At 41.2% G+C, this 27836-nt stretch overlaps 1 protein-coding gene across 2 annotated transcripts in view; it reads right to left on the reverse strand.

Annotated features, from left to right (window-relative positions):
- LOC121954281 (bifunctional heparan sulfate N-deacetylase/N-sulfotransferase 2-like) overlaps nucleotides 1–27836 on the reverse strand; it is a 58411-nt gene that overhangs the window by 12047 nt on the left and 18528 nt on the right. For both annotated transcript variants that reach the window (XR_006106560.1, XM_042501666.1), the window contains exons 2-10: nucleotides 17209–17239; nucleotides 15273–16916; nucleotides 12121–12208; nucleotides 4909–5063; nucleotides 4369–4554; nucleotides 2351–2479; nucleotides 1009–1191; nucleotides 551–647; nucleotides 332–455 (exon numbers count right to left, since the gene is read on the reverse strand). Coding sequence is in view for 1 of the 2 variants with exons in the window: in XM_042501666.1 (XP_042357600.1) it covers nucleotides 332–455; nucleotides 551–647; nucleotides 1009–1191; nucleotides 2351–2479; nucleotides 4369–4554; nucleotides 4909–5063; nucleotides 12121–12208; nucleotides 15273–16346 (2036 nt within the window). In the remaining variant the exon portion in view is untranslated. The remainder of the gene's footprint in view (nucleotides 1–331; nucleotides 456–550; nucleotides 648–1008; nucleotides 1192–2350; nucleotides 2480–4368; nucleotides 4555–4908; nucleotides 5064–12120; nucleotides 12209–15272; nucleotides 16917–17208; nucleotides 17240–27836) is intronic.

The following is a 27836-nucleotide window of genomic DNA, read 5'->3' on the forward strand; positions in this document are numbered from 1 at the left end:
TGTTATGGTCCTAAATAAGCACTCAACCCTGAGAATGAACCTTCAGCTGTTCTGTACATTTACTCTTTACAAATTAAGAAATCTGGCTCCTAACTGGACCCAATTTTGCAATTTTACATTTCCCTAAAAACTTACTAAATTTTAAAACCCCTTTCATTTCATCAGTGGCCTCCTAAACAACATGTGACAGGTGAACTTTTTTTTTATTGTTTTAAATGTATATTTGAGCTTTACATGGTTAAGAGCATGTGACCATGTTGTCTTCAGGCTGTGACTAAGGATTGACGACTTTCTGGAGGCGGCGTACAGTAAGAAAAAGTATTGTCTTTACCAGTCAATCCCATTGTCATAGTTTGATCCACTGAAGAACTGGATTTCCTCAAAGGTGGTGGGGCTGGGGAACGAACTTGTGACTGCTGGGTGGAGGCTTAGGAATGAATGAAGCGCTGTAGTGCCTTAAGTAAAGACAAGACATTTCTAATAATAAAGCAAAGGATACAGAAAATAGACAATAATAAAGATAAAAAGGGACAGATAGAGAGTGTGGTACCCGTTTTCTGTGGTCCAATGATGAGGAATTTGGGTAGTCGGTCACAGGTCTTTTCTTTAGACCAGATATCTTTGTGTCTCTTGTCATGACAAGGGTTCTGAAAAATAACCAAGTCAAGACACAATTACATTCACCACTATGCTTTAATTAAAGTGTTTCTGATACATTTAGTTTTGTTCATATCGTGGCTTTCCTGTGCACAAGACTGCCTTACCATCATTATTTGAGTTCTGTCACTCCAATAGTAACTTGGGTGTTGTCAAATGTCCACTTTTCAATGACTTCTTTGACATGTACTATTAAGATAAGGGCAACCTCATACCCATTTGTCTTCAAAATACATTTTTAAATTGTAAAATGTTTCCTTTTTTTCTGATCCAAAGAACGTTTGGACTATTCTCAAACACTTTTCTGCAAAAAAAAGTAAAAACTTTCAGAGACAAAATCAATATTCTGACCTGCCAGAGTGGGTCTCTCTCCTCAGGGAAGATCTGGAAGTATTTCTCAGCGAGTTGGACAGGGGGCAAGGTCTGCAGCCTGAGGTTGGTCCAACACTGGACAAACTTCACCAAAGACTCAAAGGTGTACAGACCCAGTCGATCATTGCCATAATTAGACAGGTGTGTCATGAAGATACTGATCTGGATAGAGAGGGCACAAGTCCTTTACAGTTAGTTAGTTTAGCATTTAACCTGGAGTTGTTTACAGAGAAACAAGATGTTGAGCTAAAAGCAGCTGGCGTGTGGGCTAACTCAAAATGACCTAGATAATTACCAACTATAAACGAAACAGTGAGCAATACTTTCACACAGAAACATGTTGGCCACAACTGAAACTTGATCATGACAGAATTTATAAGACACAAATTTAGCAGAACCATTTTACACTACACTCTAAAACTACATCATGTAATATTTTATAATTTGAACCAAGTCAGAGTCAAGCCTCCAAAACCACCAATGCAATGCTCTGCTGGGAATCCTTGTTTTTTTCCCCTCAAACTAAAGTTTGGCTACGGAAACATAAATTTACAGGTAACTTATTATATTCTTGCTTACATCTAGCACACACACACACGTGTGTGTGTGTGCTAGATGTAAGCAAGAATATAATTAGTTACCTGTAAATTTATATGTGTGTGTGTGTGTGTATAAGTTTACATTGATTGGCACACAGGTTGTGTTATGATGGGGGAAAAAAGTAAATTCAAAGCCCTGGAAATAATGGTTTGAGTTTAGGCACATATATATTTTGGTGTACTCAACTAAGCTAACAAGGTTCAACTTCAGTTTTTATAATTAGATTACACTCTGTGGATTTTGAAGCAGTGTCCTGGCTGTGTTTACAAGACACATGAATTGTTACAAAGTGGTGACAATAGGGTGCTGTCATTTCAAGCTGACTTCTCAGCAGTGAAGATCACTGAACTGCACGAGCATTTAAACTCAACCATTTGATCACTTATACCTCATGCAGTAGGCAGCCCCCTCAAATATCTTTTGTAAAACAGGCTGGGTGGCACAAAAAATAGTTTATTTTCCAATAATTAGTATGACAGACAAATAATAACATAATCTTAATAAAATCAAGGCACAATATTTCATTTGGCAATATCTCTGGGTCACCAGGTCAAATTGCCTCTCAAACCTCCTTTTTGCCTTCAATTCAAGTGGAGTCTTTAGGCATTCCATTCTAAAGTAAGTCAAGTCTCAAAGCAGATGAGTCCAAGTCAAGTTGCAAGTTCTCATTTTGAGACTTGAGTCCAAGTATACAGCTCTGGAGTATTCAGATGGTTCTTACAGGGTTAAGTAGTACAGTGAGGAAGAGTTCTCCTCCTCTGATGCTCTTGTCCAGCTCCTTAGAGCCTCCCGGGTATTCATTATAGAAGATTGTATGGGTAAACAGACCACAGGTCTGTCTGGGCAACACCTACAACACACAAGGAAAACATTAGTTGCTTGTATTTTTGTATGATTGTGTATATGCTCTCGTGGACATTTTTAAAGTGGTGACATTTTACCTGTTGTCCCTATTTTATAGATCAGAATGCAGACTGAGGGTAAGGTGGGAATTAGTCGGGGTTAAGCCAGTAGAGTACTGGACTTTTTTAATCAAAAGCCTGATCCATTCCTAATTCTTTGTATTTTCTCTCTGGATACTGGTCTCAAATGTCTCATTGCACTCCATTAAAACTCTGGAATTGCACAGTGTTCACAATACATACACTAGAACCAGCACTCTAATGTGCATTTGTGAACAGTGCACAAGGGCAAAACTTTTTTGAGCATGTTTTTTATCTAGTTTTTTATCTAGTGCTGCTCGTGACTGAAAACCATATTTTAACTTCAAAATGTGTTCATGTTAGGGATGCAGAAAAGCCAAATCCAAATCCTATCTCAACAGATTTACACTGATGCTCAATATACAGAATATAATTGGAGAGCATTAAAGGAAAGCTTTGACACAAAGTGCTTTTCTTAATGCATGGCATTTAAGTTGCAGGGTTACTGGAGGTTTTGCTCTCTTTTTTTACTCTTTTATGCGCCATGTTACCATCCTGTACTAAAAAAAAACTCAATCTGTGAATTCATCAGTGAATTTCTGTCTCTACCTGCTGATACATAATAGAGGGACTTTTAGAATAGAGGTAAATAGAATTTCTTTTGTGGCGTTCAGCCAGTTTTAATTTTTGTAAATGAAAAATAGATCTTAATAATAGAAACTATGACGAAATCTAAGTTTCATTTTCGTAGACAAGACGAGATTTAAGTGTCAGTGGACAATCAGACATTCAAAATAAGAGGAGAGGAGAACAGAACGACCAACAACAGCCATGCAAGCAACTGTTTTCTGATGCTGTATGAAAGACATTGGAGTGCCAGCTGGCTGGCATGTTTCCAGGATGTTTTAGCCAGCCTGCAAACAGCAGTAAAGGAGCAGCCATGTGTGTCTGACTGCAGATAATGGAGCTGTTATCTGTATCTGTGGAGACCTTTAATCTAGCTGAACAGAGGCTGTTAGCATTTAGCTCTGTTAGTTAGCTGGTGAACCCCTGCAGAGCGAGCAGCCGCCAGCCTCTCTTCACATCTGTTACCTGCACAGCGTCTGACAGGCAGCTAGGAGGCTCAGTTATCTGAGAATAACTCTGCTGTATATAAAGAGTCTGAACTTTTCTCTGAAAGCTATAAGTTTAATTTTAACCAGCGACTCTAACAGAGGACCTGAGTTTCAACCTCCAAACTAACAATGTTGCAGACTTAGAAAAAAATCAGGCTGAAATAAAGTTACTTTTCTGCTTCTTCATAGTGAGACCAATAAGTCAGCATTTACAGTACAAATCCCAGTTGTCTTAAATTAGTTATTTGACTAATTTGACTGTATAGGTTGAAATATATATATATATATATACACCTTGACTAAAGCATGAGTTTTCATTGACTGAAACAAGACTAATACTATAAAGAATTTATATGACTAAAATTAGTCTAAAACTAATAAACATTTTTGTCTCAAGACTAAGACTAAATCAAGAATAGCTGCCCAAATTAATGATATCAGCATATCCAAAATGTACATTTGAATGGCCCAAAGCGATTTCCTGAAATGTCACTATTATTCAGGTTAATCCACAAACCCTGTTAGGCACAGTTTTCACATATAATTTTTTTTTGCTACACTGTCTCCACAGAAAAGGACAGCTGCACTGTGTCATTATCACTTACACATCTACCTTCATTTTTCAACAAAAAAATGCATCAGAGTAGAGCAAGGTTTACTGATAGGATTATTACTGTAATATCAGTAGACTGTGGACTGACCTGGATCCCATTGTGGATGAAGCCACGTCGGTATCGAGCTGGCCTCAGATGAGGATATTCCTCAGTGCTGGTCACCTTGATGCCCCACACAGACTTCCAGGCCTCATAGAGCTGGCTGTGAACTGGGTAAACGCCAGAGTGGTGAGGAGCCACTGCATAGCCCATATCTGTTGGAATGCCATGCTCCTTGAGAGGGGAAGGTGTTGAGAGAGAGCAGGATGAGGGTAGTTAAAGAAGTAGCACAGGGGACAGGCAACATCATAAAGAGAACGTTACAGTCAGGAGGGAAAAGAAAAAATAGGCAAGGAGTAACATACCACCTAAAAGCAGTTGTTTACTCACAGTATAAATACCTAATTCTTCTAGGGCAATTTCTACAAATGTCTTTACCAGGTCTATTGCAAAAGAAAACTGTTTAAAAATCTGATTATACTTTCAAGCCCACAGTACTTGTGTAACCATGATGACTTCACACTCCTTTCAGTCTCAATGTAGCCACACATTGTCAAACTAGCCATGTGGGCAGTGTATGGTGCAAACCTGAGCGAAGATCTTGTTAAGCCTCATCTGCTCAGCCAAGACACTGACATTGTGAAAAAGGTGAGGCTGCATGTGACTCCACATGTGAGGAAACCACCAGAAGTCCATCCTGTGTTGCAGCAGCATGTCATCTCCCCGATCCTCTTCATCAGTACCTAAAACGCGCACGCACGCGCACGCACGCACACGCGCACACACACACACACACACACACACACACACACACACACACACACACACACACACACACACACACACACACACACACACACACCTTCCATGAAATTAATGTGGCCTGATCAAGCAGCAACCTCCAAGGCTGAAAAATGAAGTCAATTCAATTTTCTTAATCAGATGCACCCTTTGCTCCAGCCTCTCCCCCAAATACTTAAGTCCATCCTCCAAAACAATTAAATGCTGTACTTGAGGCTTCTAAACCAGAGCCCACAAACTGGTGGGTGATGTCATGGGAGCTTTCCATTAATGTATAGTCTATGAGCTTGATTCACAATAAAGTATAAAATTTAGTTTCTGCCATAAGTTACATTCACTCAGTTTTTAATACCACAACAACATCTGGCCTCACATAGTGATGGATTAAGATTTCACTTTGTTGAAAAAAGATGACACTGCTGTCAGGTTGGTATTTAGTACCTTGATTAGTCATTACAACCTTAATCAAAAGTTGGGACATTGTGTAAAATGTAAATAAAAATAGAATGCAATAATGTGCAATACAGAGAACAAGATATGTGATGTTCTAACAGATAAACTCAATTTCTTGTTTGTAAATATACACTCATTTTCATTTTGATGGCTGTATCAGATTTTAAAAAAGGTGGAACCCGAGCAACAAGACTGGGAAAGTTGTTTAACAACTGTTAAGAACACTTCACAGGTAAACAGGTTTAAGTCTTTCACAAGTGGGGATGGTCACTTTGTGAAAAACTTTTTGGGCAAACAGTCCAATAGTCTGGGAACGTCTCTAAGCTCACAACTGCAAAGAATTTAGGGATTCCACCATCTACTATCCATAATATCTTACATATATTCAGAGAATCTGGAGCAATCTTGGCATGTAAGGGATGCCAAGACTGACTGCCTGTGACCTATGGCTCGTCAGGCTGCACTGCATCAAACCTCAACATAATTGTATAAAGGATATTACTACACAAGCTCAGGAACATTTTGGAAAACCATTGTCAGTAAACACAGTTCATCGCTGCATCTACAAATGCAAGTTCAGACTCTCTAAAGGTGAAGGTGAAGGTTAAGGAAAAGTTAAAGTACCCAACAAGAACAAGCTGGAAAAGCAGCTACAGCAGGATGGTGTGAAGCAGGTCTGGGATGGCATGAGGAAAACACAGGGCTTGGAGCAGAAGGGGGGTCCACTACTAGATGGAGGACAGGATCTGGCTGATGACCTGAATATGTTTTTCAACAGATTTAACAGCACCTCCTCTCCCAGCCAGTCGCCTGCAGCCCTTTTCCCCACACCATGGCTTGTGCCAGGTCAAGAGCCAGTTGGACAGACTGAAGCAGGGGAAATCAGCTGGACCTGATGGAATCAGCCCTAGACTGCTGAAGACCTCCATACAGCTGTGTAGAATCCTCACCCACTTATTCAATATGAGCCTGCATCTCCTGCATTATCCTGGTTCCCCAAAAGATACACTAACTCACATGACCTAAGGCCCGTTGCACTAACTTCACACATCATGAAAACACTCGAGAGACTGATCCTTGGTCACATCATGCCCAGGGTGTGCACAAACACAGATCCTCTGCAGTTTGCTAACCATCCCAACACTGGAGTGGATGATGCCTTCATCTACATGCTGCAGAGGGTTCACGTAAATCTGCACAAACGTGGCACTATGGCAAGGATTATGTTTTTTCGATTTCTCAAGTGCATTTGATACAATCCAACCAGGGCTGCTGTGGAAGAAGATGAGGGGATGCAGGTGGAGCCGACACTCTTCTCATGGGTCATGGACTACTTAACCTGTAAACCACAGTACGTGTACCTGCAGGGTTGCGTCTGTTCTGTCCCCTTTCCTGTTAACCTTATTTGGCACAACACTGACAACTGCTTTATGCAAACATTCAGAATGCAGCTAAATACCTCCAAAACTAAGGAGATGATAGTGGACCTTGGGAGAAAGAGGCTCAAACCAGTCACAGCAGACATCAGGGGTACTCAGGTGGCGGTGGTCTCCAGCTACAGATACCTGGGGGTGCAGTTCGACAACAAGCTGGACTGGAAGACCCACATGGAGGCTCTGTATGAAGAAGAGTTTGAAGATCTAAGTTGGCCATTTCCCACTCGTGGATGATAAGTTGGGCACTCTCTTTAGCTCTTATACTGCAAATGCACTTCTCAGTGTGGTTTGTCCATGTAGTTGTTGTAGTTGTCTTTAAAGAGGCATGTGCGGAGGTGGGGCTGACCGGAGCGCCTCACTACGATGCCAGCTCAGATGCTGCATCATGTTGACTGTCGACTGCTGACTGCTGACTGTTGCTAAGCAGGTCCACACTCACCTCTCCGACAATAACCTGTTTGAAGAATTCCAGTCTGGTTTCCGTCCCCTTTACAGCAACGAAACAGCCCTGGTCAAAATTACCAACGATTTGTTGATGGCAGCTGACTATGGCATCTTAACAATACTCATCCTCCTTGATCTCAGTGCAGCTTTTGACACCATCTCACATACAGTACCATCCTCCTAGACAGATTAGCATCTATTGGTTTCACTGTGACTCAGGTTGCACACAGTTTGTTCAATTAAAAACATTCAGATCACAGCACTCCCCAGTTACTATCGGTGCTCCTCAGGGCTCTGTCCTGGGTCCTCTCCTTTTTATCATCTACCTCCTACCACTTAGACATATTTTCAGGAACTTTGGTATTTCATTGTTATGCAGACGACACCAAGAGTCTGGGAGTCATCCTTGACAGCACACTATCGCTTGAAGCACATATCAATAACATCACTCGGTCTGCATATGTTCATCTACTCATTATCAACCATCTCCGTCCATCTCTCACACCCAATAGCACTGTCACCCTTGTCAGCGATCTCATCACCTCCTGCATTGACTACCGGAACTCTCTCCTCTTTGATCTTCCGCTCAAGCTCCTTCATAATCTTCAATTACTTCAGAACTCTGCTGACCGCATCATTACCAGAACTCCCTGAGTAGAACACATAACCCCCATCCTAAAACAACTTCACTGGCCTCACTTTCAAGGCTCTCTATAACCTCGCTCATCCGTATCTCTCTGCCCTTCTTCATCATTACACACCTTCCCGCAGGGGTGGGCCATCAGGGCCAGCAAGGCCTTCTCTGCTGGCCTAAACATATTCAGAAAAGTAAATGTTTTTTTGTCTTTTTTCGTAAATATTTTTAAATAAAATTATTCTCCCTAGTCTGTTCTTTTTATGTCATATTATATCCACGTGGTTTCGCTGCTTCCAGTGTTATATATTATGCTAGAGTTTTTATCCAATCATATTTCAGCTAGCTTGTGTTGTCAGGTTCTATGAAATCTGCCTGAGGCCTTTAGAATCAACAGAGCAGGCTCTGTGCGCTGTAAGTGAACGGACACTTGCGATAGCCAATCAGCTCTCGAGTCTGTGACACCAAGGCCAGCTAGAATGTCTTACGCTGAAGTTGGCATGTACACGTCCTGTGATTGGATAAGCACTCGTGAGAGCCTGAAAGGCGACACTTTGCAAAATATCTGAACTAAACTAGGAGATTTGTTAGCCTGGACAGGTATCGGTGCTTTTTTTAACCCACAATGGCCGGAGGAGAAAGGATAGATTTGGTTGCAGATATACTTGCCACGCCATTTTCAAGACGGACCTTTCAAGAAAAAATAGATCTTGTGAGAAGAGGTCAGCCAGACCCTATGCTAGCTAGCCTGACTGTAATATTTGCCATGGCTGATTTTGAAGTGAAAAGTCCCACTGATCTCTATGATTTTCTTCTGAGCAAAAATCTGAGTGAGAGTATGAGACAACTTTACGCACTGGCCTGTTTGGCTGTGACTATCCCTGTGCCCACTGCCTCTGTTGAGCGCTCACTCTTAGCATTAAAGCGTCATGAAACTTATGCCAGAAACACAACCGGACAGACACGGCTTCCAGCACTAGCCTCCATGTCCATAGAAAAGGACTTATTGATGGAACTGAAACGCACAGATAAAATGTACAACAGAGCCATTGAAGTCTTCTTGATAAAAGAAAGAAGGATAGATTTTATTTTCAAATAAGCAGGCGCTGTGGAGGAGATCCATGTTGGTGAGTGAGAGCATTTTATTTGTATTTTTAATATGTTTTTCACATTTTTATTTTGTTTGTATTAAATCAAGGGTAACAAAGTAAAATGGCAAAAATGCTAAAAATTATTTATTTTAAATGCTCCTGAAATTAAGTGTTGCTCGACTAGCCTATATTAAGGTTGATAATGTATATGTGTGATTCTGTATGGAATCATGGGCCATGGTGTCATATTGATGGTATTATGGGGTGTATTAATTTAGGTAGGACTAAGTAGGACATCACTGAAGGCCTAGCGTTGAAATGCACGGCCCGCCATTGCCCTCTTGTACTCTTGGGTCTTCCTCCTTCATGCTCCTCACTACACCTCCAGCTCGTTTATCCTCTATGGGTTTCAGAGCTTTCAGCCGTTCTGCCCCTCATCTTTAGAATTCTCTCCCACAAACAATCTGTGAAATTGACTCTATCCCTATTTTCAAATCCTGCTTCAAACCCACCTTTTTAGACTTGCGTATTCCGAGTAATTCACTGTTGTTGAACTTTTGTTTTTTTTTTTTTTTTTGGTACTGTTTTTCTTCACTTTGAATTGATTACTTTGTTTGGTGATATTTCTGATATGTGTTTTTATGCTGTTTTACGGTTATTGTTTTTTTGTAAGGTGACCTTAAGTGTCCTGAAAGGTGTCAATAAATGAAATATATTATTATTTTATCATTAAATATCTTGTCTTTGTACTGTTTTCACTTGAATATAGGTAGAAAAGGATTCACAGATCTTTGTTTTTATTTACATTTACACAATGTCTTATGCTTTTAAAATTGGGGCTGTAGTTCTGCTCAGAGTAAAACTGTGCTACTTTTTTTGTAGGCTGTAAGAAAGTTAGCATCTTCCTTGTTCCCTCAGCAAAAAGCCTGTGGGATTTTTACCATCATTGGTGTTTTTTACAGAAAATATGCTCTGTGGCAAACAAAGTTTGTGATACTTAGCATGCTTTGAGCATTACTTTTATGTTTTTTTAAGTGTAAATGCAGGTTTAAAATTAATGTTAAGCTATTAACAAATTACATGATGGTCGAACGACTTAATGTTGCCAAGACAACAGGGCTGTAAAGCCATGTTTAGCGCAGCTCGGTATGGTGACGTTCTTTTGTCTCATTTAGCCACTTGTTGGCAACTGTCTTTTTGAAACCACCCTCAGGCTTCAAAATTCACGAATGGGGTATTTACTGAAGCAATTTATACCATAGAGCAAAACTTTTAAGTCTCTTAAGCTTGTGTTAAACACAGACCTTATTTCAGTCATCTAACTAAAAACCAATTCAAAAAACCCAATCGACCTTGAGACAGGGTACAGGAGATGCTGAAAAGCTTACACATATCTGGGTTTTAAGAGTCATTTGATATGTTTACATGATGCTAGAAAAAGTCAAATTATTTTGTTAGTCCGAAAAAAATTGACTTTAAAATACAAGTAAACATGTTAGTCCGACTGACATTGTACTAAATTGAATTTATCAAAGTTGGACCGACACAACTAGATAATGCAGTTGAGAAAGAAGCTACTTCTCCATGTAGACACCTCAACTAGACCTGAACTGGTCTAGGCGTTCTGCGCACGCTCGTCACCAGGCCGAGCTTTGCCTGGATGTCTAACTTCATAAATTCATAGAAGAAAGCCTGGAAAAACAAAAGAAAAAGAAAAACGGAAGAATGCAAAATAAGACACAGGTTTCTATTGTGCCATTTTATGAACTGTGTTGCTCTGCTAATGTCTTTGATAAACCAGATCTACAGGTGTCATGTCAACATTTGTTTCCCCACTGAATATTTCTTCCATCCTGTTAATGCAAGCGCCTCCCCACTTTTCGTCATTTATGGTTTTTTTTTTTGGTTTTTTTTAAATTATGCACCAGGGGATCAGTCTTCAACACAACACCTGCAGGGGAGCTAAATAATGTCCTGCTGTGGATGGGGACATAGAAAAACAAATTTTAGCAAACTAAAACATTCAATTTCAGTTTAACCTTACACAACAGCTGATGGAGGCAGTGGTAGAGCAGCAGCTCTGCCATTCAATGGAGTAAAATGAGTCAATGGAGTCTGGTGTTTCTGATATGACTGCTTCAAATTCCAGTTGGTAAGGGCTGTATTACAGCAAGGTAAAACAGTCAAAATATTTTAAATATTGCATACAGTTAAACTGATATTGATTTTTTTTGGTGGCTTTAGACTAATCAATCAAGAGTTTGCTCAGCTCCTCTGTGCGTGACCTGGATGTTTTCTACCCTGAAGTTGTAAGTAAACATTGCAATCCTGTCTATGGCAACTAGCTAAAAGGAGGCATATGGCCACCTAGTGAGGCAGAGTTGGATAATTGAGGTCAGTAAATCAGTTCTCGTTTACTGGGATAAGGACAGTAGTCCAATTAAATGAACTATTGGGCTATAATCGTTGGAGAAAGGTATAATTGGGTAAGTAAATGTGAGGTAGTGGTGAGCTATATAAATACTAGTGAAGACTCTCTACTGATTACTGATATTATCGGTAATCAGAATTATTTTTAGGGAACTGAATAAAGCCAATCAACTTTTTATACTTGTGTTTAAAACACTTGTTTGCAATAGTTATTTTAAATTGTATCATTTATTGTGGTTAATGTCAGTGTTTACCGAAATCTCCCAATTTCACAGTCTGCTTTGATGCAGTGATGGCCGAAGGGTAAAAGGGCGCATGGGCCATTCAGAATTACTACAAACACAAAATTTCCACAAAAGATTGTTATGTCAAGGCAGAGATAATGGCCTCATTTATAATGAGGCATTTTTAAACTTTCGTCTTTAACATACAAAGGCAAAGTTTCAAATCTTCATCTTTACTATAGGATTATATTTCAAACAGAAAGCCTTGTTGATATGATTTTCCATACCTGTGTGATAGAACTTTCCAGAAAATCCCAAATTGAAGGTGAAATTAGGGACCAGTGCTCTCAGCTTGTTTTGTGTGGTGAGCAATGCCTGTGAGAAGAGAAAAATACACCTCACTTTACTCAGTGACATTTCATCTCAAAGTTATGATTATAAAATAATTAACCATTGTTGTCTGACATCACTGATTCAACAAGCCCTTAATCCCAACTAGTAACAATTGACATGCGTTATGTGCAATACATTTTTAAGTGTTGGATGAAAATTGGAATACACTAGAACTTTAGACTTGCTCTTGATACAGGTGTCTTTATGTCAACTTCTGTAATATATCATTTTACAGAACATGTTTTAGTTTTCTGGGGTTTCCCATGCATCTGTTTATTTACAATGGTCTGCCACAATTACAGCATCTGCTGCACTAATGTAATTTTTAGGAGTTCTATTTGAAAAAATATACCATTTCGTTATTCACTGCACCAAACTCTCTGGGCGCAAAACATACTCTGGGCGCAGATATAGCAGCAGAACACTAGAATCAGTGAAGATAAAATGTCACTGTTCCTTGTGTTGGTTCTTAAAGTTTGCATTCACTCGCCTTTGCAGCAGCTGCTCCTTTCATCCATCAGTATAATCGGATCAACTGATCTTTTACCTACTCTGCAACTCAAACTTCACCAACTGCTGTTCAGGAAAAAAGAACTCATGATGATAGATTCCTAGACCCGCAAAAAAATAAAACAAATTCGAATTGAGGTGAAAAAACTGGAATCCTGACTGCTACTCAACATAACAGAGAAACATTAAAACCCACAGAGAGAGCTTGAGCCAAGGTCTGAACCCAGGACCTTACTCCTTCAGAAACTTACTGAGCCACTGCGCTGCTTGCTAACCAGCCAGAATCTCCATGCTTTGTTCAGAAAAAAAACAAGGCACCAAGAGTTTTGTGATAAAATTAAACAAAAGATCACATTTGCATTGACTTTGTAAAACCATGCCAAGACCGGACTGAAGCTCTCAAAACCTGCATAAAAATAAGCATAAATTCGACCTTACGATCAGCAGTTTAGGGGCAGAACCCTATATTTTTGTTATCTTAATTTGATTGGCCACATCCAGCGGCTGCTTTAGACTTGTTCCACTTTGTTTTTCTCGGCTCAGAGTTGGTGAGGCCTTCTAAAGTAGGCATCATCCTATATGGTGACAAGTTGACAGATCTTTTCTCAGTGCAGTAATAATATATTATGTTAATTACAACTAGCTTTTTATGTAAACAGACAGCTGACAAAAAAGCTGTCGAAAGCTAATTTAACATCCCAGAAACAAAGACATAAGGGCTTTACGGTCTGAAACACTTCATCTCCGGCAACAATGAAAAATCAACAGCTTCATGCCTAAAAAACTTACAAGTCTATGAAAACAAGCTCATGAACATGGGAGACAGGGCACATAGAGATAGTTTGCTCATTTTTAATCTTAAAGAGGAGCTGAGGGCCTGAATGCCCGTGCCTACCTGATGGAAAATATTCCTAAATGGTTCCCTGTCTGTGTGTCTTCTCCCCCTGAATTGATGAGATGCCACCACTTTGGTCATCGATCTAAACCTGGTCTTGGCAAGGCACAGCGCTCTTGTACAATAATTATAAAATGCCTTTGTTACACGGACAGAGACCGGTTACAAAAGAAAATAAGAAAAACTCCCCTGAAGGTGGCTGGTATTCAACTAAAGTTTGCCACAGACTATAGCAAAGCAATGACAAAATGTTGGTGATCCTGCTGAAAAATCATGCATGAGGCTCGCACCAAAGGGTTCGAGGCCTTCCTTCCCTACTTAGTTACAACCAAGCTCTCCCAGGGGAGCAACAGCAACACCTTTTATGAGCTTAGTGAGGCAGAGCAGTTCATTGTTTCCTTGGAGAATGATAAAAGTGCCACTGCAGCCTAAGAAATAGAGCGGTGTAGGGATGACGGATTTTTCTAGGCCAACCAGGAAGTTGGCATCTCACTGGTTCCCTCGTCAAAAACCTAATGGGGTTTTTGGTTATCGCCAAAAATAAGCTGTATGATGAACATGAGTTTATGACACTTACACATTTTACACAAATCCCCAGAGGCAAAAAGCTATTGTATGGTTATACATGAACTACATTGCTGTCTCACTACTTAAACATCACAATTACACTGTAAAAACACGATTGAAAAATATTATAAACAGATAGCAAATTTGTGGAGGGTGGAGGGACTATGTCTGTTTCATGAGCACTCGTATACTTATATATACAGTATATATATAGTATAGTATACAGTATACATTTTCATGGATAAAATTGCTAAACTTTTCCATGACTTCTCAATGACCCATAGTTTATTTCTTACCTCTTTTGCCCGGCGTTTCTCAAACATATGAGATTCAAACTCTACTGAAACAGAATTTCAGCTAGCTGGAAACAAAGGTCACATATTGACGCATATTAGAGCTGCACTGCGTTGTCAGCTTCAGAAATTACATTTGCCTTTATGTTATATAACACCAACAGCTGTCCATAGAGTTTACTATAACAATATTATTACACACAACAAAAATCCATAACTCTTCCAACACTTTCAATGCTTTTTACCAATTATACGAAAATGTGAAAAATGTGATTGATTCTATGACTTTTACAGTTTTTCCTTGACCATGGGAACCCTGTATAAAAACATTAATTAAAGCCGTTGTTAGGATATCAGCAATCCTTTTTATTTGAAATGAATTGCATATTGGCATCCTAAAACTACTTAGCCTCTGAACTCTTCTTTTATCTACTCTTTCAGTAGTTTTTCTTTTCGTTTGCATTTTCTTTTTTCTTGTTTTGTTTTGATGTTACATGCCATAGTTAGGGCCCCTCCCAAATAGGTAGTTTAGTTGAGGTGTCCTTTTTAAATGTTTCGTCTATTGTATTTAATTCTTTACCACTTTTTTTTTTATGTGAGAATAGTTAAGTGATGATGATGGTGAGTGCGTGAGAAAATAATTCCCATCACATACAATCTGAAACCCTCTTAAAATGAATATAAATGCATGCCAACATTTCACAAGCAAATGCAATGCAATTTGAGAGGCAGCTAACGTTAATGTCATTTGTGGTCTCTTGTGTGGCTATGGCTTACCCACCTCCACGTCTGACACCTTCATACGAGTTCCCTCCTTGCCAACGAATATATCATCCACATCCACCAGGATGTGGCGGTCCAAGGACAAACACAGTCTCTTCCCTGTCAGGTAGGCAATGGAGTCTACAAACACAAGCTTGTGAAGCCAATAGTTGAGATTATTCCCAAAGAGAACTCTTTGAATGCCATCATGGAGCCCCAAGTCCTGGACCACAGTAGCATGAAGGGCCCGTAATGGGCTGGGCCCAAAATGTGCCAGTGCTTCAGAGGACTTGGTGCTGGCCAGAAGCACTGGTTCATAGGTAGAGTGGTTCGACTGGAAAATGGTCCAGTCATCCCCTGGTAAAGAGCCCTGCTCTACTTGGTTGGGCTTGGTGATGTAGAGTAGAGGAGCATTGGGGTTGATACGGTAGTCCCTGAGTCCCAGGTGTGAGTGTAGAAAGAGGGGGAAACCTTTGAGTTGTGCACTGAGAAGAGAGTTTTCATTAGCTTTAAAAAAGCCAATGACACCAACTCCATACTCAGCACAATACTTGTCCAGCAAGTCACGGTTCCATGCATCCAGATTGACATATTTCAATACATTTTCATAGATGATCAATGTGTATCGTCCACGGTTATGCTCTGTCAGTGTAGGCATATCTCCTTTACCAGGAGCTATTTCTGTCCGGTAGTGGAAGCGGCTTGACTCTAATATGGCTACAATCTCCTGGCCCAGTTGGGAGTAGATGCTCTCTACAAACACCAGAACTACTGGCTCTGTTCTGGAATTGTCCACAGCCTTCACCTGTCGTAATCGGCCCTGGCGTGGAGGAAGGAAAAGTGGTGCCCTTTGGACACCTGGCCCTCCTCCGACAGCTCCCATACTTCCTCCCAGTGACATCCCCCCTCCTCCACCACAGTCACTAAAGGGTAATGGTGGGGCCTCTTTGATTTTGGGACTGTTGGAGACATAGTAAGCTAGAAAGGCCATGGACAGTAAGCAGAAGATGATAAGTGCCAGGATGAGGCGGTGCAGCTCCAGCTGACGGACACCTCGCATTAGCTTCCAAACACCCAAGCCTGCACCTACCATTGTGTTGGAGGGGAGAGGCAGGACTGGGCAATAAGAAGCAGCTGTGAACAAGGCAGGAGAGCAGAGAGGTGGAGCAGGGATGAGAGTATGGGGGAGTATAGGAGGAAAATCGAGTAGTAGATACTGGCACTGAGCTGTGCTGAGAAATAGCCATTTACACTAGGTCACCATGGCCAGCATCATCCATTACCTGCTCTCCATATCAAGCTGTGCAGCACTAAATACCCTGACTGATGACTGAATGGAAAGAGGGAGAGAAGGAGGTATTATTTGATGGATGGAATGTAAAATATTAGGGGGTCCAAAAAGAAGAAATGTTGACTGAATGAAAGCTAACAACTGCACAAGTGATCTCTGTTGGAGGACCAGTTTGGTCCAGAATATCAGGAACAAATTTGCTGCATGTTCAATTCTCTTTTTCAAGCAGCTATGCAGGTGTTTCTACATAGAAGTGTCAATCTGTAGATATTTTTGTAATCTGTCAGCAGTGGAATTGTCTGTGCTGGTGGTCTTTGTTTTGGGGCTAAGCCCCCCCACGCCACTTAGCCTGGCCATTCCAGCAAAAGACACCTAGAGGAGGGGCAACAGGGAGAAAGAAAAAGAGGGGAGCAGGTTGAGGTGAGTGGGGCAAAGAAGGACAGGAGGGAAGTAGTAAGATTTTACAGCATTTAGTTCTTATATATAGCTTTCTTACTGAAATTCTGACATGTCTGCAGCAACAAATAGCTGTAAGAGGTAATGCTTAATTTTGTTAATATAATCAGTTACTAATTATGCTAAGCTCTCAAGAGAGAGAACTAATTTACGAGTCCAAATTACTGAACTACATCTGTTGTACATTCAGTGAGGATGTAAATCTTACCGGGAAAACACTGCAGAAAACTTGACGACTCCTGCAAGAGAGAGATAGGGAGAATAAGGGGGGGGGCAAGGAGAAGAGAGAAATGTTGGTTAAACTGTATTCTGTTAATTTCAAATAGCAAATCCTAGAAGCGTTGTATGTTTTCGATTGCAACATAACGTGTTTTCCCTCCCATTATATTGGGGGGGGGGGGGGCGACCCCATACGCCCCCTGAAAAGTCAAATCAGTTTTATTGTGATCTAAGGTCGCTTTTCATATAGAATTGGTCTAGACTGTGTTTTTTAATTGAATAAACTAAATATGCTTTATGCTATGTATCGCTTTACTGCATCACTGTCAATTCTCCTCCACTCGCACGGGTCTTCGCCACAACACACACACAGCTCTTGTGTTCAGTTACACTCGGTTGGATGGATGCAGCACTCTGTTTCCTTATGTGGTACATAACGGTACTATGCTGAGTAAGCAAAGGAAGAAGACAGCTGAGATCAGGTCAGGTGATAGTACTGAACCGTGTCACTGTGAAGTGACCAGGTTATCACCAGGTCAAAATGCACAGAGTGTAAAATATATAATACATGTCATCACTGGTCACTGGTGAATGGTCCATAAAAATATATATATATAAATATATATCCATATATAAAAAGCCATAAAGCCCATCCCCTACATGTTAGTGAATAGGACATGGCCCAAACTAAAACTCAGAGTAGACACCAAAAAGTGTTTTCCCAATGATGGATTCTATCATGTAAGCTAGTTCACATCACCCTGATGTTTTTCCAAGTAACGTGTTTTTCTGATAAGTTTGTTTTTAATGAGTTACTGGATTGTACAAAATGTGATTTTCTGCTATGATTTACAGTATACCAATCCACGCACTCTCATTCTATGGGCCTGTTCAGGATTGGTCAGATGGGTCTGTTGGAGGGAACTCCCCCACCACGGAGATAGCTACTGTGCAGAGACATCACCAGCACAAGGTGGCAGCTGCTGTATCCCAAGTTTTTTGGCTTCACTTAAGCATAGCAGGTGTAAGTGTAGACACATCGTCCATCTTTATATACAGTCTAATCGCCACAGAAAACTATGTATACCGACATTGTTTTTGCATATATGTAAAGACTGATTGAACATTCATTTTTATGAATGTTCAGACATTAGCTTCCAGTCAGCTAACAAGGTATAGAGGAGCTATGTGGTTAGCTAGTAAGTTAAAGTAGTAAACAAGTATCATTGCAATATGCTTGTTTCCACAGAGAGTAAAAGATGGGGACATTGTTCATTTACTTTCCAGCATTGTGTCCCACCAACTAGGTAACAACATAGCATTAGGTCAACATTCAACAGACAAAACCATCACTGCACCATCAGCTGCTGAGCTGCAGAAAGATGCTCTGATGCTTACCTTTTAATCAGGTTAGCTATCTCACTAACATAGCAAACAGATGTGATAACTGTTAAACATGAGCAACATGGCAGTTGTCAGGGACAGGGTTAATATTTTAGAATTGGTTGGCTGACGTGAAAGTCGTAAACTATTTATTTTATATCATCTAACAAAATGTGAATTCTCTTCAAGTTTGTGTTGATGACAGACCTTATTTAAGGCATCTAACCAAAAACCCATTCGAAAAACCCTTGGACTTTGAGACGAGCAAACAGGGAGTGCTGAAATGGTAACTCATTGCTGGGTTTTAGGACTTATTCCTGGGGCACTATATTAAAAAGGAAATAATGGTATTGTTGTTTATTAACTATCCAGTAGGACTGAGAAGATATGCTTTTGTCCCGATTCAATTATATCAAGATACTTGGGTGCCGTTTCGATTTGTATTGCGATTCTGATTTATTGAGATTCTAAAAGTATTGTGATTCAACAGTATTGATTATTGCGATTTTCTTTCCCTTCTTAAACAAAAACAAAAGTTGAATCACACACTTGTACATTACATGCCAGTCTGACATTTACTTCAGCTGCATAGAAAAGTGGTAAATAACATTTACAAGAATGATTTTTCAAGTAAACTGCTACATTTAGCTGTCCCTGTTCCATATGCTAGTGCCATAAGAAAATAAATGAAATCTTAAAAAAATGAATTGAGTACCTGAGATCTCCACACAGCACAAATGTGGGCCTTTAAAATAACCTAGGTGCAATAAACATGAAAAACTGCATTACATTGCATTCACTGCATTGCATGTTTGTTTAACACTTCTGCTGTTGCAGTGTTTTGGTGTAAGATTTGCTTTGGTGTCATGAGAGCGTGACACTGACAGTGAAAGCGTGTGTCACACTCCAGGAGCATGAGTTGGCAACCCTGAAATATAGGTTTAAATGCGGAACAATACACTTAACGTTAGACACAGTCACACAGCTGAAGGAAGCTGCTTTCTGTGGAGCTCCACTCAGACCAGGGGATGAACGTCCCTGCGTGACTGGCGGAGGCTGCGCTGCCATTTTGCAATCCAGGCAAAAAGTTTGGATGTATCGTGTGTATGACCATAGAATGTGCACTATAGCACAACAAAAAGATCTCTCCGTGATGGCGGATCGTGGACACAATCTCATTCTTCACGATCTAATATCCTCATATCGCAGGCTGATCTCAATTTTAAATCAAGATTATAAATTTTACGTGTCCATCATGTCCAGAAGGCAAGATTCTTTTATTCCTGACCTAATGTACGGTGACTAAACCGGCTTTATCCAGGGCCGCCAAACAAAACATAATATCAGACGCTCTCTTTACATAATACAAAATATTAGAGAAACAAGAATGAATGCTGTGCTAGTAAGTCTAGTCTGACTGTGTCAGACTAGACTAACTAGCTGACTTACTGTCAGTCTAGTCATTATTACCAGGGGCAGACATAGTGATTTGGGGGCCTGGGGCCACAGGCACATTGCCTTATTTTCAACCTTTCTCTTAATTTAATATGAAATATCCCTAAAATATGTCTTCAGTGTACTCAGTGACAGTAAATAAGTCCCTGAAGGACAAAGGTTGGGAACCACAGTACACAGTCCAGCCATATTCTAGGTTTTAACCTAATCTTGTTTTTTCTGAGCTGAAGCTCACTATTTGCTTGTCTGTTTTATGCCCTAAAGATACACAGATAAACCAATCATAGCAAACCATTGAGTCTTGGCTTTCTTTCCCCTCCCCCTTTATTTCACAAGTGGGAAGTCACGGATGAAAATGAAAACACCAAAGAGTTTGTCCCCCAAAAAACTAAACATTTTACCTGACAAAGACATGGTTCCCATCAAAACAGTTAACAAAAATTAAAGCTGCAAGCAGCGATGAACGGGCCCTTGCACCTCCGCACACATTGGGGCTTCTGGCAGGACGCCGACTGATGCAACCGTGTCTCTCTGAGAATGGGGAACACTCCACACAGCAGTGAATTAGTGTTTCCTCCATGTAGTGTTGAGGCTGGAGATGCCTTTTTTTGTTGTAGAATGGTGGTGCTATAACCAGATATTAACATGTAGATGTCTTCAGGCTGTGACACTTCAGCAGGATGTGAAGTTTGAGACAGACTGGACCATGCAAAGTCAAATGACAGCAGCTTCCTGTGTTATTATGGAATATTGAAATTTGCTGCCCGCGACAGTTGACAGTCAGTGTCCACAATTTACCTTTTGATTCATCAGCCAATTTGGCTGGAAGAAATATCTACTAGCCTAGCATATTTTTTTACCAGACAAAATAATAAATAGCTTTTTTATCCTAATATTTACATTTATTTCAGCAAATGTAATTGAGATAATATGCAAACTGAAAGAAGAGGTCAGAGCAAAATCTGAAGTAAAAGTATTAAATATTATGAACATCTCATCACCACAACCACTGTGTATAAATGAGTTTCCTCTGGCAAGCTGGGTGTCTAGGGCTTTTTTGTGAAAGGTAAGAACGGACGAAGTGCAGCTACTGCACTGACGCTGTTACTGTGAGAGCCAAAAAGAGTTTGCTGTGATGGTACTACGGGGCCTCTGTCTTAATAACTCATAACCTTGATCAGTATTCACGCAGCATTAGCTCTCAGCAGACCGGCTGATGTCTTGTGCTGTAAACAGAGCCGCAGAACGAGTAGTGCTCGAGACAGCTTGGCGCACCGTGCAGATGACACAGAGACAGGTACACGGGCGGCAGCACAGAGCAGTAATGCCATGTGCCCGTAAAGACACAACAGAGAATCACAGCAGAGTTTAATACATAACTATTTTGGCATAAATATTTACCTGCAAGTGTGGTGAATAACCTTCAGATAAGTGATCACATTTGGTGCTCGGCAGGTGTTTATTTGGGATCCCACCGTCAGTTTTTACCATGATTTCAAAGCACTGCGATCACGCACAGTTATCATGATAGCTAAAATTTGAACGGTATTACTAACCCCCCTGGAATGTCAACGCAGTTATAACCGGAAGCTGTGCCATCAGTATTCCCTATGTATGTGGCTTACTGTGAAAAAACGCTGCTCCACTTCACTCTGCTGTGCACACTGTGTTGAGAGTAGTTCAACAATGACGTAACTAAATGACAGTATATTTTGTCCTTGTCCCCTGATGATCTAAATAAGTCTAAATGTGTCTCTTGTTGCTATCTAAATACAACGCCAATGAGAGGGTCCGAAAAATTGCTAAATAGGGATAAAGTCAGCACATTAATAGTCCTCTCCTCCTATCACTCTGGGACCTTAGGTCGTCTTGTACGTTTGCAAAATGATGAGGCCATTGTTTATTAACTTCACAGTATGTATTTCAATGTTGCTTACTGTGAAAACACTGACTGCACCACCATCCACTGTTCTGCAACGCTCTCTGTCACAAGGTACTTGAGTGCTGAGAGTAGTTTAAAAATGGAGTAAGAGCGCACTCTGCTGGACAAACTGTAGACACAATTTCTAAACCACCAGCCATCATATTTTGCATTATACGGTTGGTGAACAAAGTTTTCTCATCAGCAATATTGGAAAAAATAAACACTGATGCCAAAATGCTCCATAATGTTGCTAATGTCTTAGGGTAAAACTTTGCCTTTCCTATGCCAATAGGTGGCGCTTTCATTATCGCTTAAAATTGTCATATAGATGTGTTCAGGGTGGGACTCCTATCAAACGTGAAGTCTGGTGCAGATTTGACCATTCACAGCAGAGTTACATACCACTTCCTTTTTACGTACATGTAAACTTCTTGAAAATCAAAGGATAGTTGTGGTCTGAAGTGTCCTTCCTGTTGACATTAGGTGGCTCAGTGAGTATCATATTAAAGGACGAAGATCGAAAAATTGCAAGCCCTAAAAATGGCAAAAAATTCGCCAAAATTGCACATTCAATTCAAAATGGCCGACTTCCTGTTGGGTTTAGGGTATGGGTCAAAGAGGCGTTTCTGTAGGTCTTGGGCTGGTACACATGCCTCCCAAGTATTGTAGTTCTAAATCAAGTAAGCACCCCTGCTCTATGTGAAATGGTACATTTCACATAGAGCAGGGGTGCACTTGAAATCTGTAGTGGGCGCTACAAAGCCATTTTGGCACATCAGTGCAAAAATAATCACAAATATCACATTTTAGGACTTCTGATATGTGCTAAGTTTGGTGAGTTTTGGTGCATGCCTTGCCTCTCAAATAGTGCTTCCAGTTTTATGGCAAATAATGAGTAACTTTGGCAACAGCATTTGAAAACAACTCAGAAGTGTAATTTCTGTGCATCATAAAGGTCTTTACAGTATTCTAATTGGATATGAGGTCAATTAGGTTAACCTGCTACAGGGGAAAAATCAAAGACTAAAAAAAGTAACTTCCGGCTACCAATAAAAGGCGCTATGAGTAAGATTCAAAATTGCACTGCAGATATCTTCAGGCCTGGACTCTTATCAAATCTGTGACATTTTGTAAAGATCCAACCATCTGGGGCAATGTTACAACAGTTTTTGATGTCATGTCGAAAAATCAAAATTGTCCACCCGACTTCGGTAACGCCTTTCAATAAAAACTCTCAATATTAATTTTCAAGCATCATCAACGTCTTAAAGATTTTTTGAGACCATTTTGAGATCAATCGAGTCAACCTGCTACGTGCGGGACATCTTACTGTAAAACTTTGCCTTTCTTGTGCCAATAGGTGGCGCTCTCATTATCGCTTCAAATTGTCATATAGATGTGGGGGCAAGACTCCTATCAAATATGTGAAGCTTGAGGCTGATTGCACTATTCACAGCTGAGTTACATACCACTTCCTGTTTACTTCCTGGTTAATGGCAGATCATGCAAATTAGATGCCTCATAAGGGTCCCACGGTGTGATGAAAACTCATGAATTGAATAACCTTTGATGTCAAAGTTCTTTTGAGACTTTTTTTTGTCGGTCTTGGGGTGTTTCACAGCCCTAGGTAAAACGTGCTGTGGGGGCTCCTTCATTGAACATCAGTAGGGGGGCGCCACTGATGCATTTCCTCCCACCCATGCACGAGACCATTAAAATATAAAAATTTTCACCAAACCTGATAAGTATGTAAAGTTTCATGACTTTCTGAATATGATAAAGCCCTCAAAAAGGCAATTCATTTGAGAGAAAAATAATAAAGATTAATAATAATAATTTCTTCGGTTTCAAGAGGGTCCTCACACAGTTCCATGCTCGAGCCCTCATTAAAGCTGGCGTGACTCCAACTGTCCTGATCTTCTGATCAATTTTTGTGAAAGTCAGAAAATGCACGCAGAGAGTTTGGACCATTGCGTGAGATATTTCACAAGGTGTAGTATTATCCTATGACCACTAGGCGGCACTGGAGAACACAAAATCTAAGTCTCCTGGTCTACATCATTTGTAGACCAAAGCATGTTAATTCCATGTCAATCAAACAGTAATTGTGTTACAAGTTGTGTTATACTTCTTGTTGCCAGTAGGTGGCACATTGAGTGTCATGGTTAACTGACATGTTGATGGGTTCAGGTCTGCAACCTGATCACACCCATAAAAAAATTGGGGCTAATCAGTTAATGCAAACTGAAGTTACAGCAGCTCCCTGTTTGGTGGCAAATACTGCATTGACATTCATGTGACTTCTGGTTTCCAGTGGGTAGTGGTATGCCGGTAAGTAGAATGAGCCATGCAGATGTGATCGGGCAGGGACTCTCATCAAGCATGAGAAGTTTGGGGCAGATTAGACAATGTCTGAGTGACTTACCACAACTTCCTGTTTCAAGGCAAAACATCGAAGTTGAAATCCTAACCATACCCAAACTGTATGACAAAAACTCAGAATTGAATAACTTTTGATGTCCAATGATCTTTCATTTTCATGGACATCAGAACAAGTAGGCAGAGAGTTTCGATCCTTCAGTTAGATATTTAATGAGGGGTAACACTTCCTGTGGCCTCTAGGTGGTGCTTGAGACCACACAAAATGCACATCTTCTTGGTCTACACCATTTGTGGATCTAACCATGTAAATGACATGAAAATCAAATTATAGTTGTTTTAAGAGGCTTACTTTCTTTTTCCAGTTGGTGGGGCTGTGTTTTCATACTTAATTGACATGTTGATGTGTTCAGGGCTGCACCTTGATCACGCATGTAAAATTTGGGGCGATTCAGTTGATGCAAAGTGAAGTTACAACAACTTCCTGTTTGGCAGCAAAGACCATGTTGCCATGGCAACAATGTTCATGAAAAACCAATGAAATCACAAGCAGGCATCGTCAAGGTCTCAAAGCTTTTCTTACCAAGTTTGAGCTGAATATGGTCAACCTGTAAGGAGGTGCACATCAAAATATAAAACATATAACCAAACCAAGTGAGGAAGAAATTTGGTTTTCAAGAGGGGGAACACATCAACACATCAACACTGTTCATCCAATTCGAGAGTTTTTCTTTCGGTGATGTGAGGGTCTAAGGGCAGAGGGATGCCATATGCTGTAAAGCCCTCTGAGGCAAACCGTATTTTGTGTAAATGGGCTTTATAAATAAAATTGACTTGACTTGACTTGACTCAGCTTAAACCTAAATGCAGAACCTGATGCTGCTGCATAGTTGGCACCGTCTTCATCATTATCCACACATAGCAGCAGTGGGATAATTAAGACTACTGATGCCAAGTTTTTACAAAGTAAATATTTCAATTAAAATATAAAAAAATTAACAGAATGTCGCCTTGTCTTTCTACCAAATAGCAGAAAAGTGTTGACAGTGGTATCAATAAAGAGTCAGATTATTAAGAAGTTTTGGGAATAGTACACTGGAGATCAATATTAGAGAACAACCTACAATTTCCTAAATGTCGAGGTCACTGCGTAGACCTATTTGAAATTATCCAAACAGGAGTAAAAGAGTAGTATTTTAAGCATATTTCATGAGTTACATACTGTATTAGAAAATACTTTCAGATACCTCCCAGTTATTGGTGTTAATCTGGCACCTGGTGCTAATTTCCTTGATTATCTCCATCCATCCATCCATTTTCTTCCGCTTATCCGGCGGCAGCAGTCTAAGCAGGGCAGCCCAGACTTCCCTCAACCTGGCCACTTCGTCCAGCTCTTCCCGGGGGATCCCGAGGCATTCCCAGGCCAGCTGAGAGACCTTGTCTCTCCAGCTTGTGCTGGGTCTTCCGTGAGATCTCCTACCGATGGGACATTTCCTGAACACCTCACCAGGGAGGCATCCGAGAGGCATCCTAACTACATGCCCAAGCCACCTCATCTGGCTCTTCTAAGCGCAGAGGAGCAGCGGCTCTACTCCAAGCTCCTCCTGGGTGACCGAGCTTCTTACCCTATCTCTAAGGGAGAGCCCAGCCACCCTACGGGGAAGCTCATTTTGGCCGCTTGCACCTGCGATCTTGTTCTTTCCGTCACTACCCAAAGCTTGTGACCATAGGTGAGGGTGGGAACGACGATCAACCGGTAAATTGAGAGCTTTGCCTTTCTGCTCAGCTCCCTCTTCACCACAACAGATCGCTGCAGAGTACATTACTGCAGACGCCGCACCGATCTGCCTGTCGATCTCCCGCTCCATCCTTTCCCAACTTGTGAACAAGACACCGAGGTATTTAAACTCCCCCACTTGGGAATCTCCTCCCCGATCTAGAGAGGGCACTCCACCCTTTTCCGGCTGAGAACCATGGCCTCGGATTTGGAGGTGCTGATTTTCATCCTGGCCACTTCACACTCGGCTGCGAACCAATCCAGTGAGAGCTGAAGGTCATGGCCTGATGAAGCCAACAGGACCACATCATCTGCGAAAAGCAGTGACCCAATCCTGAGGCTGATGGGCCTCTGGACGTGCTGACGTACTGCGGGGGTAAGCGTGTTACATCACTTCCGGTGCATCTTGTCTGTGCCTCTGGTAGCGTCTCTGAGCTGCTCCTACGAGCGATTCTCAGCTAATCTTCTAACTTGTTCCTTACTTCGGCTGCTTTTATCTGTCTGTGACTGAAAACTCACATAAGTTTTACTTAATCACTCACAGCTGTCTCCTCCTCCCAGCAGTTTTTCCTGTGTATTCACAACCGCTCTCTCACTGTTAGCCGGTTAGCTTCGTTAGCATTAGCTCTGGTTAGCGATGGCTTCTCCCTGCTCCTCTCCCTCTTCTGCTCTCTCTTGCTCAGTGTGTCAGATGTTTAGTTACTCCTCTGCCTCCTTCAGTGTTAGTGGTACCTGTAACAAGTGTAGTTTATTTGCTGCGCTGGAGGTGAGGCTTAGCGATCTGGAAGCGCGGCTCCGCACCATGGATAATCCCTCTTTAGCTGCGATAGTTAGCAAGCCCCCTGTAGCCGGTGCGGACCGGCATAGCATAGCCTCTGCTAGCCGTCCCCCGGCAACCCCCGTGCAGCCGGGAGGCTGGGTGACTGTCCGAGCGAAGCATAGTAAGCCGAAGCCCACAGTACACCACCCACCCCCCCTTCATGTTTCAAACAAGTACGCCCCTCTCAACCACACACCGACCGAGGACACAACCCTGGTCATTGGTAGCTCTATTTTACGAAACGTGAAGTTAGTGACACCAGCGGCCATATTTAAATGTATCCCTGGGGCCAGAGCGGGCGACGTCGAGTCAAATTTGAAGCTGCTGGCTAAGGCTAAATGTAAATACAGTAAGATTGTTATTCACGTTGGCGGCAATGACACCCGGTTACGTCAATCGGAGGTCACTAAAATTAACATAGAGTCGGTGTGTGAGTACGCCAAGACGATGTCAGACACCGTAATCTTCTCTGGACCCCTCCCCAATGTGACCAGTGATGACATGTTTAGCCGCATGTCAGCACTCAACCGCTGGTTGTCGTGGTGGTGTCCAGCAAATGATGAGGGCTTTGTTAATAATTGGCACTCCTTTTGGGGGAAACCTGGTCTTATCCGGAGGGACGGCATCCATCCCACTTTGGATGGAGCCGCTCTACTCTCTAAGAATCTGGCCGATTTTATTAGAGGCCCAAAGCCATGACAAACCAGAGTTGGGACCAGGTTTCAGAGTCGCAGTCTTACACGCTTCTCTGAGCTTCCTCTAGCACAGTCACACACCCATGATCTAAATGTTATAAAAACAGTGTCTGTCCCCCGACCACATCATTTGTTTAATGCTAAAATAAACAAAAGGGGAGTTGTACATGAAAATCTCATAAAA

Source organism: Plectropomus leopardus, chromosome 15 (assembly GCF_008729295.1).
Source record: "Plectropomus leopardus isolate mb chromosome 15, YSFRI_Pleo_2.0, whole genome shotgun sequence".
NCBI lineage: Eukaryota > Metazoa > Chordata > Actinopteri > Perciformes > Serranidae > Plectropomus > Plectropomus leopardus.